General features: G+C 44.6%; 1 protein-coding gene across 2 annotated transcripts in view; it reads left to right on the forward strand.

Annotated features, from left to right (window-relative positions):
* The first annotated feature begins 2,170 nt into the window (after positions 1-2,170).
* LOC142759518 (putative cation-transporting ATPase 13A5) overlaps positions 2,171-17,902 on the forward strand; it is a 177,826-nt gene continuing 162,094 nt past the window's right edge. For both annotated transcript variants that reach the window (XM_075861765.1, XM_075861766.1), the window contains exons 1-2: positions 2,171-2,252; positions 16,345-16,518. In XM_075861765.1, the coding sequence (XP_075717880.1) occupies positions 2,208-2,252; positions 16,345-16,518 (219 nt within the window). In that variant the 5' untranslated portion in view covers positions 2,171-2,207. The remainder of the gene's footprint in view (positions 2,253-16,344; positions 16,519-17,902) is intronic.

Below are 17,902 nucleotides of genomic sequence, written 5' to 3' on the forward strand. Positions count from 1 at the left end.
TGGCCTCATAACTGTGAATATAAAATAAGTGATCATTTGTAGCTATGTATGAACACTTTCAATTACCAATTAGAATACAATGCAAAACCAAAAGAATCATCAACTAGCTGTCTCGTTGGGTATGTGGACCCACTGGACTGTACCGCCTTGACGGTATGGCAGCTGGCCAACAGGACACAGGTCACAGTCTATAGTTCGTATAGGGTACCTGTGGTAGCTCAGACAGTAGAAAGACAGGCTTGGCTGGGACTAGGCAGCAGGCAGGCGCCAGGTGTGGTGTAGCAGGACAGGCGTGGTATACAGCACAGCACAACTTCAGCTCAACACGGTACTTGACCAGGATAGCACGGCATACAAGTTACAGGTAGCAGGAACGGGAAACACTGGGAACTGGAAAACACTTAGGAGACCATTTGCTTAGACAAACTAGGGTAACGACAACAAGGCTCAGGAAAGGAAGGAAGGAGCTGGGCCCTTCTTACAGTCCAGGGGCTCATGTGCTAATTTTGACCCGGCCGGGAGAAGCGCAAGTGAGCGCTTGTGTCTCCTGAGGAGGAGATGGGGACCAGCGCTCACAGTTCCATGGCTGCGGGCATCAGGAGGTGAGTGAGCCTGACGGCCCGCGGCCATGGGCATGACACCAGCTTTAATGTAATGATAATTTGTCAATGCTCTTTGCCGTATTATGGCTTTGTTTTGTAAAGAGTCATAATCGGTCTTCCATAGAGATGCAGGAGCCGTATACTGTATACGATTACTGTCCGCTGGGGCCCTGTATCTAAGCCTAACATTTGGTATGTTTAGATATGGTGCCCGATGACAGGATCACACCATGTGTGATCCTGTCTGAAGGGCCCTGTATCTAAGCCTACCACATGGTAGGCTTAGATACAGGGCCCCAGCAGACAGTAATCTTATACAGTATAAGATTACTTTTTGCTGAGGCCTTGTATCTAAGACTATCATGTGGTAGGTTTAGATACAGGGCCCATCAGACAGGATTACACATGGGCCATTTATTTAAGCCTACCATGTGGTAGGCTTAGATACAGGGCCCAGCAGACAGTAATATTATACTTACGCTCCTATTTGGCTCCGGCCGCAGCGGAGGTCCTGACCCATCCAGCGTTGCGACGTTGTGCGCTGCGCACAGTGTCGTGGTGTCATGCGCAGGGCACTGCGTCATGACGTCATGACGCGAGGTGACGTCAGGACATCCGCAGCACTTCGGAAAAAGGAGGGTAATTATACTGTCAGTTACTATAGTAACGGGGGCCCGTGTAGTTTATTACATAGGCCCCAGTTACTATAGTAACTTTAAATAGAAGTGTGGGGGCACAGGCCCCCCTGGCTTTGGGGCTCGGTCCCAATTGCAACCGCTGCAACCCCTATAGCTATGCTACTACTTACAAAATACTAACCAAAATATGCCTGTGTGAAAGTGGTCTTAGACTGGGTTCACACCTGTGTCAGGTCATTCCATTATTCTGCTCCGTGAGGGGCAGAACAAGGGGATACCGGTAGCAATGGCTCCGTTGCACCACTGACACCACCGGTGACCGACGGAACCCATTGACTTTAGTGGGTTATGTCCGCTTTCCATCAGGTGTTCCGTGGTTTTACCGGAAACAATAGCGCAGCATGCTGCGCTGTTGTTTCAAGTAATCCTGGCCGGACCTGCAACAGAAGTCCCTAACGGAGTCTCCGACGCAGATGTTTACAAAACCTTAGACTCAAAAGTTCCCCAGTCATGAAAAGGAAGCATTTGCATGAAAAGAAAACTACATTGGATCTCATGCATAAATACTGTTTTAATAAAAGTCTTCAATATGTTTGCACCATCATACCTCCAAAGTGTTTTTTCAGTGATAACTGAGTAAAATAACAAGTCCTATTTTTGTTATTAATAATTTTAGCAACATAGACATTGTGTTAACTGTTAACGGTCATCTTGTTAATAGACTTAACATAACACCTACGTATAAAGACACCTTTAGTTCAATCCATACGTTATTTATTTAGGTCAAATTCCTTTCATTTAAAAGGAATGCTATACCATTTACCCCTAAGTATATGTCTCACGATCAACCCTGAAAAACCTGAGCTGCAATTTCAAGGTGGAGCTGAAGGGGATGAAGAGGGTGTGCACTCAGAAAGTACATGCTGTTGAACAAAGTTCTACTAGAGGAGAGGGACATCAGCCTACAATGACCACGCAGAACATACTCAATGAGGGGCAGGAAAATGAAATGGTAAACAGCTTTATCTTTTATACACATAATAATTATATAAAAATGAATGTGTATACACTTTTACATGTTTGCTTACATAAATAGTGAATACTTGTAGCTATTTTAAGAACTTTAGAATTTCCTTGTTTTTCTAAAAGTACATTGTGTAAGCAGTCTTTTACATAGATGGCTATTTACTTTTTTGCTGAATGTAATAACTATGATTAATATACAGTCCAGGGTGTAAAAATGGTTGTAAAGAAGCTTTTGTGATCACGGTATACTACACTACTGTATTATGAATTCCAATGTGCTAATCTGATTATTTTAGTAATATGTGAATAACCTAGTTAAATTATTTTCTCACACTTTTAATCATTGCCTGCGTGAACTGTATACCACTGTGGGCATGGTATACAGGTAGTATATTGAGTAATTTTCTGCCCCAAAAAAACTGAAGGAATATGCACTAGCTTTTACTTTTTTTTTTTGTCTTTTTTTTTTGTTTGATTTAAAGTAATTGTCTAAACTTGTCCCCAAGGACAAAAAACTTTTTTCAGGTCATGTGTTAATAGTAGCATTAACAGGTGCTACTAGAGAAGAATCCCGCACACCCCATTCCCGTAACAAATAAAAAAATCTCTAGATATATCCTCTTAAGCGTGGTATAACAAAAGCAGATATATCCCTGGTGGCAGATTTGAAAACTGATGCATTTTTTGTATTAGGCGCCACTAAGACGTTGTGGTTGAGTTGAGGTTAAAACTGCCTAAAAAATACATCTGATAACCGCATGCATTCTTAGGGTATGTTCACACGCTGAGCCAAAAACATCTGAAAATACGGAGCCGTTTTCAAGGGAAAACAGCACCTGATTTTCAGACGTTTTTTGAGCAACTCGCGTTTTTTGCTGCGTTTTCGCACCGTTTTTTCAGACGTTTTTGGAGCTGTTTTCAATAGAGTCTATGAGAAAACTACTCCAAAAACGTCCCAAGAAGTGTCCTGCACTTCTTTTGACGAGGCTGTAATTTTACGCGTTGTCTTTTGACAGCGACGCGTAAAATGACAGGTCGTCGGCACAGTACATTGGCAAACCCATTGAAAGCAATGGGCAGATGTTTGCCGACGTATTGGAGCCGTCTTTTCAGGCGTAATTCGAGGCGTAAAACGCCTCCATTACACCTGAAAATAGGTAGTGTGAACCCAGTCTTACAGCGATTTGGTGTGCTTTTCATTGTGGTTGCACTTAGTTCACATCTAGTGTAAGTTCACACATAGCGTAAATACTGCAGATGGAAAATCCGCAGCATAATACAGTACGTGCAAGAATTCAGCTTGGTCCCCCCTACCCCTCCCCAACACCACCAGACCCCTGCGCACGCCTGTGCCCAGCGCCCTTGTCCGACAGACCCAATGAATGCCCCCCCAGTATAATGCCACCACACAGTATAATGCCCCCATAGCTGTCCCCATACAGTATAATGAGCCCCCTCGTAGCTGCCTCCCACACAGTATAATGCCCCCATAACTGCCCCAGAGTATATTGCCTCATAGCTGCCACATACAGTATAATGCCTCCATACAGTATAATGCCCTCCATAGCTGCCCCATACACTATAATGCCCCCATACAGTATAATGCCCCCATAGCTGCCCCATACATTATAATGCCACCATACAGCATAATGCCCCTCATAGCTGCCCCATACAGTACGGTGCCCCATACAGTATAATACCCTACATAGATGCCACATATAGTATAATGTCCCCATAACTGCCCCATACAGTATAATGCCTCCCATACAGTATAATGCAACATAGCCGCCCCATACAGTATAATGCCCCCCTACAGTATAATGCCTCCCCCATAGCTGTCCCATACAATATAATTCCCCCATACAGTATAATGCCCACCATAGCTGCCCCATACTTTATAAAGCTCTCCATAGATGACCCATACAGTATAATGCCCCCATAGCTGCCACATACAGTATAATGCCCCCCTACAGTATAATGCCTCCCCCATAGCTGTCCCATACAATATAATTCCCCCATACAGTATAATGCCCACCATAGCTGCCCCATACTGTATAAAGCTCTCCATAGATGACCCATACAGTATAATGCCCCCATAGCTGCCACATACAGTATAATGCCCCCATACAGTATAATGCCCACCATACAGTACAATGCCCCCATACAGTATAATGCCCTCCATAGCATCCCCATACAGTATAATGCCCCCCATAGCTGTCCCATAAAGTATAATGCCCCCTTACAGTATAATGCCCCCCATATCTGCCCCATACAATATAATGATCCCCATACAGTATAATGCCCTCCATAGCTGCTACATACAGTATAATGCCCCATAGCTGCCCTATACAGTATAATGCCCCCATACAGTATAATGCCCCCATACAGTATAATGCCCCCATAGCTGCCCTATACAGTATAATGCCCCGTACAGTATAGTGCCCCCACAGCTGCCCCATACAGTATAATGCCCCCATACAGTATAGTGCCCCCATAGCTGCCCCATACATTATAATGCCACCATACAGCATAATGCCCCTCATAGCTGCCCCATACAGTACGGTGCCCCATACAGTATAATACCCTACATAGATGCCACATATAGTATAATGTCCCCATAACTGCCCCATACAGTATAATGCCTCCCATACAGTATAATGCAACATAGCCGCCCCATACAGTATAATGCCCCCCTACAGTATAATGCCTCCCCCATAGCTGTCCCATACAATATAATTCCCCCATACAGTATAATGCCCACCATAGCTGCCCCATACTTTATAAAGCTCTCCATAGATGACCCATACAGTATAATGCCCCCATAGCTGCCACATACAGTATAATGCCCCCCTACAGTATAATGCCTCCCCCATAGCTGTCCCATACAATATAATTCCCCCATACAGTATAATGCCCACCATAGCTGCCCCATACTGTATAAAGCTCTCCATAGATGACCCATACAGTATAATGCCCCCATAGCTGCCACATACAGTATAATGCCCCCATACAGTATAATGCCCACCATACAGTACAATGCCCCCATACAGTATAATGCCCTCCATAGCATCCCCATACAGTATAATGTCCCCCATAGCTGTCCCATAAAGTATAATGCCCCCTTACAGTATAATGCCCCCCATATCTGCCCCATACAATATAATGATCCCCATACAGTATAATGCCCTCCATAGCTGCTACATACAGTATAATGCCCCATAGCTGCCCTATACAGTATAATGCCCCCATACAGTATAATGCCCCCATACAGTATAATGCCCCCATAGCTGCCCTATACAGTATAATGCCCCGTACAGTATAGTGCCCCCACAGCTGCCCCATACAGTATAATGCCCCCATACAGTATAGTGCCCCCATAGCTGTCCCATACATTATAATGCCCCCATACAGTATAATGCCCCCATACAGTATAGTGCCCCCATAGCTGGCCCATACATTATAATGCCCCCATACTGTATAATGCCCTCCATAGCTTACACATACAGTATAATGCCCCCATACAGTATAATGCCCACCATAGCTGACCCATACAGCATAATGCCCCCCTATACAGTATAGTGCCCCCACATAGCATAATGCCCCTCATAGCTGCCCCCATACAGTATAATGCCCACTTTAGCTGCCCTATACAGCATAATGCCCTCCATAGATGCCCCATACAGTATAACGCCCCATACGGTATAATGCCCCCATAGCTGCCACATACAGTATAATGCCCCATACAGTATAATGCCCCCATAGCTGCCCCATACAGTATAATGCTCCCATACAGTATAATGCCCCCATAGCTGCCCCATACAGTATAATGCCCCATACAGTATAATGCCCACTTTAGCTGCCCCATAAAGTATAATGTCCCCATACAGTATAATGCCCCCCATAGCTGCCGCATACAGCATAATGCCCCCATACAGTATAATGCCCCCCATAGCTGCTGCATACAGCATAATGCCCCCATACAGTATAATGCCCCCCCATGGCTGCCCTATACAGTATAATTCCCCCATACTGTATAATGCCCTCCATAGCTGCCACATATAGTATAATGCCCCCCATAGCTGCCCCATACAGTGTAATGCCGCCCATAAAGTATAATGCTCTCCATAGCTGCCAAATACTGTATAATGCCCCACGCAGTATAATGCCCACCATAGCTGCCCCATATAGTATAATGCTGCTCTGCACAGTGCTGTGAGTGACTCGGCTCAGACAGGTATGATGATGTCACTACATCGCGCCTATCTGCGCCGAGCCGCTGGCGGCACAATGAATGCTGGAAGCTCCAGCACTGAACCCAACTGAATCTGCGTCCTGCTAACGCAGATTTAGTTTGGAAGCTAGACGAGCACGGTCAGCACTGTGTAGCATCCTGGCTTAGGGGTCCGGTCGGAGTTGCGACCGTTGCGACCCCCTATAGCTATGCCACTATGCTGTGTGATTTTACACAGCTCATCTGCCCTGTGTAAACATACCCTAACCGCACCTCAATCGTAAAGTCTGAATGGATTTAAGCGCTGCTCACACTAGTGTCATGGCTCTGCCCCAGCAGAGTTCCGTTGCCTCTGATATAGTATCAGAAAAGGTGGAAATCTGATGGAAACGTGGGGAAACTCGGACGTGAACGGCTGTTTTTCACGTCCGCGTTGCCCCCATGCAGGTCCTGTTTTCACGGATCCCCATAGGCTTGAATCTGTGGAGGGATCCGTAAAAACTGCAGAAAATAGGACGTTCTATTTTTCAACTGACTCTTCCGTGGAAACTGCTGTGTAAACGGCCCCTTTGAAATACATGCATCCGTGTGACAGCCGTCATACGGATGTATTCAACGTTCTGAATAAGCCCTAAGTCAGTGTGATATGTCAGGCTCCGTTCGGATTCGCCGATAAATGGTTCTTTCATGTGTAATGTGAGCACTGACCAGTGCCAGGACCTTGCTTTTGCCGTCACCCTGCGGTATAGAGAAGACAGGAGTGGGGGAGAGTAAGTAAATAAAGGGGCCTGAATTTATTTTTCATCTGAGGTCTGATTTAATTTAGCTGTTTCTGCTCTGATTTTAGACGGTCTGGACTTGGGTCTGAATTTAGGGGCTCTAGTCTGGGGTCTGAATTAATTAGAGTCTGGTCTGAATGGTGTGGGGGACTGTTTATGGCACAATTTCATATGGGGTACTTAGCGGACACTATCAATATGGTACAATTTTATATGGTACACTTTCTTTATGGCGCTATTTACTGAAGTGCCCTTAAATGGAGCCACTATTAATTATGGCAGGGGTCAGCAACCTTCAGCGCTCCAGCTGTTGTGAAACGACAACTCCCAGTATGTCTTGACAGCCAAAAACTTTATATTTCCATCCAAAGGCTGTCAGGGCATGTTGGAAATCATACTTTTACAACAGCTGGAGTGGCAAAGGTTGTTAACCCCTGAATTATGGAGTACTATCTGTATATTGCTATTTACTGTGGACACTTTGGGGGGTCACTATGTGTATGGCACTATTTATTGTCAGGCAATGTCTTTCACTGTGGTATAGTATACTGAGCTCACAGCAGACACATTATTAGAGGTTACAGCAGTATTGCACTATTAAAGGGGGCAACAGGATGGGAGGGTTTGTGAAGAGGGTGGGGATGTGCTGGGAAAGCATGGAGCCAAAGATGTTTGTGTGGCAAACTTTGCAGAGGTGAGCGATAGTGGGAAGAAGTTGACATGACAGTCTGGGTCAGGTGGAGAAGATGGGGAAAGTGAATGACTTTAATCAGAGAAGACGTCCCCTGTGAGTCAATCGATGTAACTGTTTATTCTGCCTTTGAATGCATCTGATCAGTGTTTTATTAATTTTTCCAGTCTGGCTGTGTGGTAGCAATCCTCTATATTATCACTGTATTCAGTATCAGTATGGTGGTAATATTCAATTACAGTAAGGTTGTTATTTTTGTATTCCCGTAGTTTTTTTTTGTTCAGCAACAGTATGGAGTTATTTAGTCACGGTATGGTGGTTTTACCCATTCACTGTATGGGGGTCTTATGTAGTCACTTTATGGTAGTATTTTTCAATCACAAATTGGTGTTATCCTGTAAGATATGGTGGGTTTTCCAATCATGGTATAATAGTGTTATTCAGTCACAGTATGCCGGTATTATCCATTCATGTTATTGAGGTGTTATCGAGTCACTGTATGGTAGTATTATTTAGTCACAGTATGATGATATTCTCCAGTGACGTATGGAGATGTTATGCAGTCATGGTATGGTGGTGTACTCCAGTTATGATATGGTGGTGTTATTCAGTTCCGAAATGAAAGTGTTATCCAGTCAAAATATGGTGGGTTTATCCAGTCACAGTAACATTGTGTTATCCAATCATAGTATGGGGGATTTTATTCAGTCACAGTATGGTGGTATTATCCAGTCAAGGTATAGTGGTGTTATCCAGTCAAGGTATAGTGGTGTTATCCAGTCACGTTATGGTGGTGTTATCCAGTCACGGTATGGTGGTGTTATCCAGTCACGGTATGGTGGTGTTATCCAGTCACGGTATGGTGGTATTATATAGTCACTGTAGTTATTATTAGTTAGGGGGTTGGGCCAATCTAAGTATACAGATTCCAGAATCTGGTACATCATAGTGTTCCCTGCATTTCACAAGAGAGCACATTAGTCTTGGGGAACACAGTCCACACCACTGAACACATGAACCTGGCTGTGCGCTGGGCAGCAATATCTTGTATATATGTCACTGAGCAGCAATAACAATTATTTTTCAGAATCACAGTTGATAATGAACAATAAGCAATAGTTTAATTGTTGATCTTCTCCTTTGTTAACAATGACCAATTATCAGTATGATTGCTCAGTATGATTGCTCAGTATGATTGCTCAGTATAATTGAATTATGATGATAATTGGTAAGTATAAGCATCATGATAATAATTGGTAAGTGTAAATGTGCCATTTAATGGGGGCATATTCAGGCTTAGTGCCTAGGGCAGCGTGAGTTGTAAATACGGCCCTGCAGATGACTATGTTACTGCTATGTTTTGTATGGAGATATAATAGGATTTCGACATAGGTGCATGAGCCCTCTAATGTACCTCTGTATGCCTCAAATTTCAAAAGAAAGCATACAGAGGTTTTTTTTAGTATGGAACTGGACAGAAAAAAAATCATGGCATGCTTTACTGGATTACGTATTTATGGAGATATTCTCCCCTAGAAGCAATAGCGTCAGTGGCACCTAAAGAGTTTAAGGGTATGTGCACACACACTAATTACGTCCGTAATTGACGGACGTATTTCGGCCGCAAGTAGTGGACCGAACACAGTGCAGGGAGGCGGGCTCCTAGCATCATACTTATGTACGATGCTAGGAGTCCCTGCCTCTCCGTGGAACTACTGTCCCGTACTGAAAACATGATTACAGTACGGGACAGTTGTCCTGCAGAGAGGCAGGGACTCCTAGCATCGTATATAACTATGATGCTGGGAGCCCGGCTCCCTGCACTGTGTTCGGTCCGGTACTTGCGGCCGAAATACGTCCGTCAATTCCGGACGTAATTAGTGTGTGTGCACATACCCTAACAGATGGACGGGGCTCCTTCTGTAAGCCCATCAGGGCTCACGCAACTGCTATTCGTGAAAGCCTGTTAGAGGATATTCTGCTCTACAAATCTTTTTTCTGATTCAAGCTATGGTTGCACACTGCTTCTGCAGAAACAAAGCTGTGCACACTATCACGCTGCCTACACAGTTGTGACTTTTACTTTAACAGTCTTTCTGAAACAATTGTTTTGTACAGTACCTTTGTTACAATGATCTTGTAAACCATTAATTACATTTATTCCAGAAAACAATTATGCACATATCTTTAGTGTGCAAACAGTCATATGTACAATTATGCTCACATGACTGTTAGTTCTGTACAGTACCTTTGTTACAAAAATCTTGTAAAAAAATCATATGGGAAAACGCTTGCCCGCACTCACCACTGGTCACATGACTGCAAGGGTATGTTCACACCTCCTATAAACGGCCCGAAAAATGGCTGAGAATTCGGAAGCAGAACGCCCCCAAACATTTGCCCATTGATTTCAATTGGAAATACGGCGTTCTATTCCGACGGGGCGTTTTTTACGCCTCGTAAATAAAAGTCCATGTCACTTCTTGAACCGTTATTAAAGCCGTTTTTCATTGACAATAGAAAAACAGCTCCAAAAATGGCGGTAAGAAACACAGCAAAAAACGCGAGTTGCTTAAAAAACGAAAACCGCTCCGTATATTAAGCATTTTTTTGTTAAGCGTGTGAACATACCCCATTTGTTTTGTACAGTACCTTTGTTACAATGATCTTGAAAACCATTAAGTAATTACAATTATTCAAGCAAACAATTATGCACATGTCTTTAGTGCTGTTAAAGGCCTTTGGGTTGTCACAGGGATGAGATAAAGATGGTTCGGTCATTCTGACAACAGTAACCAGACCCAATTGCATGCACATTTAGCTTGGCCAATCTTCAAGCATGTTTTTTCAATAGAAAAGCAAAAATGAGTAGCTGCCAGATACCTCTGGTGCGGCGCATCTTTAATGTAAACAAATGAATAGCACAGGTAAAATTCATCTTGTTTAATTTATGTTTCCTCTGATAACATGATAGAGGGTCAGAAATGGGCAAGATGGTAAATAACCCTGCAGGGTTGTCATGCTGAAGATGGTAAGAAGACCAAATAGATTTGAATAGCAACAAGTTTACTAGGCCACAACTGGAAACACAACTATCAGGGGCGTAACTAGGAAAGACTGGGCCCCATAGCAAACTTTTGACTGGGGCCCCCCCTCCCCCGGGTGTCACACAACCCCCCCTTGTAGATAGTGCCTTTTTTACAAACCCCCCCCTTTTGATAACGTCATACAGTCCCCCTGTAGATAACGCCATACAGCCCCCTTTGTAGATATCTACAGAGGGGGCTGTATAGCGTTATCTACGGGGGGACTGTATGGCGTTATCTACGGGGGCTGTATGGCGTTATCTACGGGGGGACTGTATGGCATTGCCTACAGGGGGGACTGTATGGCACTATCTACAGGGGGGGCTGTATGGCGCTATCTACAGGGGGGCTGTATGGCGTTATCTACAGGGGGGACTGTATGGCGCTATCTACAGAGGGGGCTGTATGGCGTTATCTAGAGGGGGGACAGTATGGCGTTATCTACGGGGAGGGCTGTATGGCGTTCCCTACAGAGGGGGCTGTCTGGCGTTATCTACAGGGGGGACTGTATGGCGTTACCTACAGGGAGTCTGTATGGCGTTCCCTACAGGGGGGTCTGTAGGGAACGCCATACAGCCCCCCCTGTAGGGAAAGCCATACAGCCCCCCTGTAGGGTACGCCATACAGCCCCCCCTGTAGGGAACGCCACACAGCCCCCCCCATGTAGGGAACGCCATACAGCGTCCCCCCCTGTAGGGAACGCCATACAGCGTCCCCCCCCCTCTGTAGGGAACGCCATACAGAGTCCCCCCCCTGTAGGGAACGCCATACAGCGTCCCCCCCCCTGTAGGGAACGCCATACAGCGTCCCCTCCTGTAAGGAACGCCATACAGCGTCCCCCTCCCAAAAAAATGAGACCTACAGTGTGTCCTAATAAAATACATGTATCCCCTATCCACAGCATAGGGGAGACATGTGTGATCGCTGACAGCGATAGGGAGAACGGGGGACTGAAAGTCCCCTGAAGTTCTCCATGACCAACCTCTGACTTCCGGCGTCTGCGCAGCTCAATAAAAATGAAAGGAGCGCTGGTCACGCATGCGCACAAGTGGGACCGGCGCTCCAATCTTTTCTCCGGAGCTGCTGACACAGACCCCGGAAGTCCGAGGTTTGTGATGGAGAATGTCAGGGGGACTTTCAATCCCCCGTTCTGCCTATCACTGCCAGCGATCACACATGTATCCCCTGTCCTGTGGATAGGGGATACATGTCTATTGTTTAATGGCAGAGCGGGGAGATACCTCCCTGCTCTGCCGTAGTGTTCAGTGGCGTCGCGCTGTAGCAGCCATATCGGCTGCTAGAGGAGCCTCCGGCCATGGTGGGGGCCCGTGCCAGCGGGCGACACGTGCCCCTTCATGCCGCGGGCCCCGTAGCAGCCGCTACTGCTGCTACGGCGGTAGTTACGCCACTGACAACTATTCCCCTTCACAGAGAGGCACAGTTCTTGTTACATGGCTCACACAGGTGTATATTGTCTGGCTGACTACTTACTGTCGTAAACAAGAACCAAGGACGCTCCTTCCTGAGGCAGGGGGCCGCCCGGCAATACTTCAAGCTTAGTAGGCCGCAACTGACTGCACACTGTAACTTGGGAAAACTCCTGCCCCCACCGCTGCTCACATGACTACGCACACAACCATGGGCAAGCTCCTACCCGAAATACGCTCCAGGACCACACTCTTAGGCCAAAGTCAGTGCCTTAGCTTCTTTAGTAGCTCCATACCTCCCAACTTTGACGTACAGCAAAGAGGGACATGTTTTTTCTCTGTTAAGCCATGCCTCTAACCTCCCCAATCCCTGCCCATACATACCCAGTTCAGTCCACACAGTATCATTCTCCCATAGTGCCTGGCCACAGTATAATGCCCCCATAGAACCCCACACACAGTATAATGCCTCATAGTGCCCCCACACAGTATAAGACGCCCTTAGCTGCCTCTAACACAGTATATTGCCACATAGCTGCCCCCACTTAGTATAATGGCCCATAGTTCCTCCCACAGAGTATAATGCCTGCATACTGCCCATCATACAGTGTAATGTCCCCATAATGCCTATCACACAGTAAAATGCCCCCAAAGTGCCCATTACACAGTATAAGGCCCTCATAGTGCCCACCATAGTATAAGGCCCCAATAGTGTCCACAACAAAATGTAATGCCCTCATAGTGCCTCCCAAACACAGTATAATGCCCCTGATGCCTCACACAGTAAATCATGACAAAACCTTCCATTTACACCTTTGATAACTTGCAATAAATTACTTTCAGTGAGAGCTCATACAAGTCCCAAGTATAATGCTGTGCCTCTGATTCCACCCAGAAGAGATTAATTAATACTTGCAGTGCAACAGTATCTCTCCCCTGTGAATAATGTGGCAGATTCATGAAGTGAACGAACAACTCTAGGTTGCACCTTGCAATGTCTTCCACCAATTTTCTAAATATCGTTTAGTCATGAAATAGATGTATGGTCCTTATTTTTTTTTTTTTTACCCCATTACATAAATAGTTGTACCAATACCAGCTGCAATAACTGGTATGTATGTATGTATGTATGTATGTATGTATGTATGTATGTATGTATGTATGTATGTATGTATGGTGTGATATGTACATGCCATTTCTATTGTTGCTCATGTTAACTTTTTTCTTATTGTTTTATTTATGTTTTAAGTAAAAACAGCACATTCAGCATACTAAGTTTAGTTTTAGATGGGGGTTGGGGTACCAATCTAAATCTTTGGCCCCAGTGAAGTTAAGCCTAGCTTCGCCTGTGAAGTGATTAACTGCCTAAATTAAAGTCTTCAGGACTTTTTCTTCCTGCTCTTCCATTTGTGGTAGTAGACTGTTTAGACGCCCAGATACTGCATGATCACCCTTTATCCAACTACATAGCAAATCAGACAATCATAGAGTCTCTGTGATTGGCTGACAGGGTTCAAGCAGTGTCTGAGTAATCTATGAGAGTAGGGTGCAAGTATAGGGAGATGGTAAGAGAAGCAGGGACCTATATAGAATAAATAGAGAAGCCACCCTGTGGCCAGTGGCCCCTCTTGCCCCTCTGGGTCCCTGTACAACACAGTACTGCATATAATTTTGTCTCAGTACAGAAAAAAGTCAGTATAGTGACATCACAACATAGAAATAATGCAAAAAGTAGTGCCATAATATAAGAATAAGATGATATTACATTACAGTAATATTGTACTTCAGTTGGTCTCACAGTGATCTGTATTTTATTTTCCATGTTACCCTTCCATCATGTAACGTGGGGTTTCTCAAGTGGTCCCCATTAAAGAAACACATTTACAGACCAAAAGAACATTGAACAATTATGTTTGCTGAATACACCACTGTTATTACAGTGGCATACAAGCATGTGGTTACTTTCTCTAATATAAGTAGCACTGCAAGCTTATTGGTTACAACAATTAAAGTGGTACAATATCCTAAATGTTACTACTGCATAACAGTTTAACAGGTAAACTTAATTCCATATACTATCTCCTTTCGTCAGTCAATGAAAGAGTGCATGCGGACATCTAGGGTGGCCCAGAAAAAGGTCCCAAGCTTCAGTCCAGGGTACATTTTCAGGGCCACAAACCCTTTCTCTAATTTTGCATTTTATAAGGATTGGCTATTTTGATTGAAAAGTGGTATGATAGCCGTTCTTCCTTCTTCAATTTATTGCCACTTGTGGTACCCCACTATTAATAATGACCCAATTTCTGACTATGAACCAATAATAACCACCCTCTGTTTTTATTCTGCTTTCTGCATGTTGAGGTTTCTGGTGCTGCGATAACTTATTGTGAATTTCTGCAGAAGCCAAATGTTACACTGTATTAAATGGAATTTTATGAAATCCCATTCACACAGTGCTATTAAAAAGCCTTATTTTGAGGGTATGCTGTGCTTCTTTAAAGACTGGCAGCATTAAAGATTGGGATGCAAATCCGCCGCATAACCTACACAAATTATATAAGAAAATATATGGAAACTGGTATGTGGGTAGAGTGGGGTAGGTCACAGCTTTATTTTTTTAACAATAATGAATAAAGGACATATGGAGAACCTTGCCCGTTGTCACGAAGGGTCTGTGGACCCACTGGGCCGTACCGCCTTGGCGGTAAGGCAGCTGGCCAACAGGGCGCAGGTCACAGTCTATGGTATATAGGATACCTGTGGCAGCACGGACAGTAGCTTGGCAGGAACTAGGCAGCAGGTGGACGACAGGCGTGGGTAGGTAGTCAAGCGTGGTATCCAGCACGGCACGACAATAGCAAGCACGGCACTATATCGGGATATTGGAACAGGAGCAGGAACGGGAAACACTGGGAGCAGGAAACACTAGGGGACCAATTTGCATAGACAAACTAAGGAAACACAACAATGCTCAGGCATCGAACTAGGGGGCTGGACCCCTCTTATAGTCCAGGGTACTGATGGGTCAAAGGTCGTCCATGATGTCCGGTGCGCGCGCTGCCCGTTTGAGAGCGCGGACGAGCGTGCGTGCGCACCCTACGGGATTCGGCAGAGGTGAGTGGATGCAAGCGCTGGCGTCTCCTGAAGTGGAGGCTGGGGCCAGCGTTTGCCGACTCGTGGCTGCGGCTGTCAGCGGGATGTTGGAGCTGACAGCCCGCAGCCACGGACATTACACCCGTAAAGGGTTCGCCATCTATTCACCTAGCATGCCACGCCACAGCATCCGCGGTGGGCATGTCTTAGTAGATTTGACAGGTGATTATCTCGAACATCCATCTGGTCTGGAAAGGGACAGGGTCTGCAGTGTGTGCAGATATCCTTTTTCATTTAAAAAATATTTCAAGAAACTCTGTACAATGATTCATTACAGTCCATACAGTATTTAACTATTTATGGAATTTTGGCCATGTTCACACATAAGATATATTTTAGTAGATATACACCAACACCAAATCTGCAGCAAAAGTTTGTAGCAAAATCTTCATGCTAAATGTTAAATTTTTGTCACAGATTGCTGCCCTGTTCTGCAGCAGACCTGGAGCAGTTGCTTGGAGCGACCAATCAGATTTCACTTTTTTTGAGACTCTTTAGAAAATGAAACCTGATTGGCTGCTATAAGCAAACCCTTCACTTTGCCTTTGCACCACTTTAATAAATCTATTCCCCCTCTCACACTCTATTATAACTAGAATTGAACCTAAGCCCTGGGTATACAGAACCCTATGTGCATCTTGTACTATATACATTTTTAAAAATGTTTTGCTGAAAACTTTCACAAATTTGTATGTTTCTTTATTTTACCAGGAACTGTTTGGTTATAAGACAGAGCGGTGTCGAAATATTCTTTGTATTTTTGGCTACATCTTTACTCTGGGGCTCCTTAAAATGACCTTCTATTGGAAACCTGAACTGGATGTCTGGTGTCACTGTGTCTCATGCAACTTGGCAGAAGCTGATGTGATACTGCTCAGAACCACAGTAAGTGACCATAGGCTGGGTTCACACTGTGCGTTTTTTGTTTTTTCCGTTGATCAACTCCCATTAAGAGACATGGATGATTATCTATCAAAACAATATAAAGTAAGTTAAAAACACAACAAAAATACACAGTGTGAACACAGCCATACAATTAAATTACATAAAATAAATGGATACACCTATACTCTTAATTGGGTTTTCCTCCTTTAAAAAACAATTATGTAATACTATTTAAATATGTATTAAAGTATTTTTTTTAATATACTTACCATTTCAAAGGTGTAGGTGTATTCTAATACCGTCTAGTGTCACGTGATTCCACCACCATCGGAACTTTTCTCGTTTGGTCTTCCTCATGTATGACTTCCGAACGAGCTCCTCTTCCGGTCTTCTTCACTAACGGTGCGTCATCTATGACGTCCCTTTCGTGTTCTCTCCCGAACGACATCTTCTTGAAATTGCGCCTGCGCGTTCCAAACTATTTAACTTTTTCATACATGCGCTGTTTGGGACCGCACAGATATTGTGGGGGTTTAGGGTATGTTCACACGCACTAATTACGGACGTAATTCGGGCGTTTTTGCCCCGAATTACGTCCGAAAATAGCGCCTCAATAGCGCTGACAAACATCTGCCCATTGAAAGCAATGGGCAGACGTTTGTCTGTTCACACGAGGCGTAATTTACGCGCCGCTGTCAAATGACGGCGCGTAAATAGACACCCGCGTCAAAGAAGTGACCTGTCACTTCTTTGGCCGTAATTGGAGCCGTTATTCATTGACTTCAATGAATAGCAGCGCCAATTACGTCCGTAATGGACGCGGCATTCAAGCGCCGGCACATGCCGTTACGGCTGAAATTACGGGGATGTTTTCAGGCTGAAACATCCCCGTAATTTCAGCCGTTACGGACGCCCTCGTGTGAACATACCCTTAGCTTTATCTCTCACTAATCGAATGAGAGCACTAAAATGGCGACAGAGTTTAGAAATTTGTTACAGCTAGGTGTAGTAGGCGGAGTAAGTCCCTGCTGCCGGCGCACTGCATGCTGGGACACAAGCGGTGCATGCCGGGAGCAGAAACACAGGAAGAGAAACAGAACGAACATATTGAGGTAAACAAACCCCAATAGGTAAACATTACAGCGTAATGATAAATTAAATAAATAAAATTCAGAAAGCGATAGTCAGGGGGCATTAATAGTTAAAGAGGCTCTGTCACCACATTATAAGTTCTCTATCTCCTACATAATCTGATTGGCGCTGTAATGTAGATAACAGCAGTACCTTTTATTTTGAAAAACGATCATTTTTGAGCAAGTTATGAGCAATTTTAGATGTATTCTAATTAGTTTCTTAAAGACCAACTGGGCGTGTTTTTACTTTT

This window comes from Rhinoderma darwinii, chromosome 4 (assembly GCF_050947455.1).
Source record: "Rhinoderma darwinii isolate aRhiDar2 chromosome 4, aRhiDar2.hap1, whole genome shotgun sequence".
NCBI lineage: Eukaryota > Metazoa > Chordata > Amphibia > Anura > Rhinodermatidae > Rhinoderma > Rhinoderma darwinii.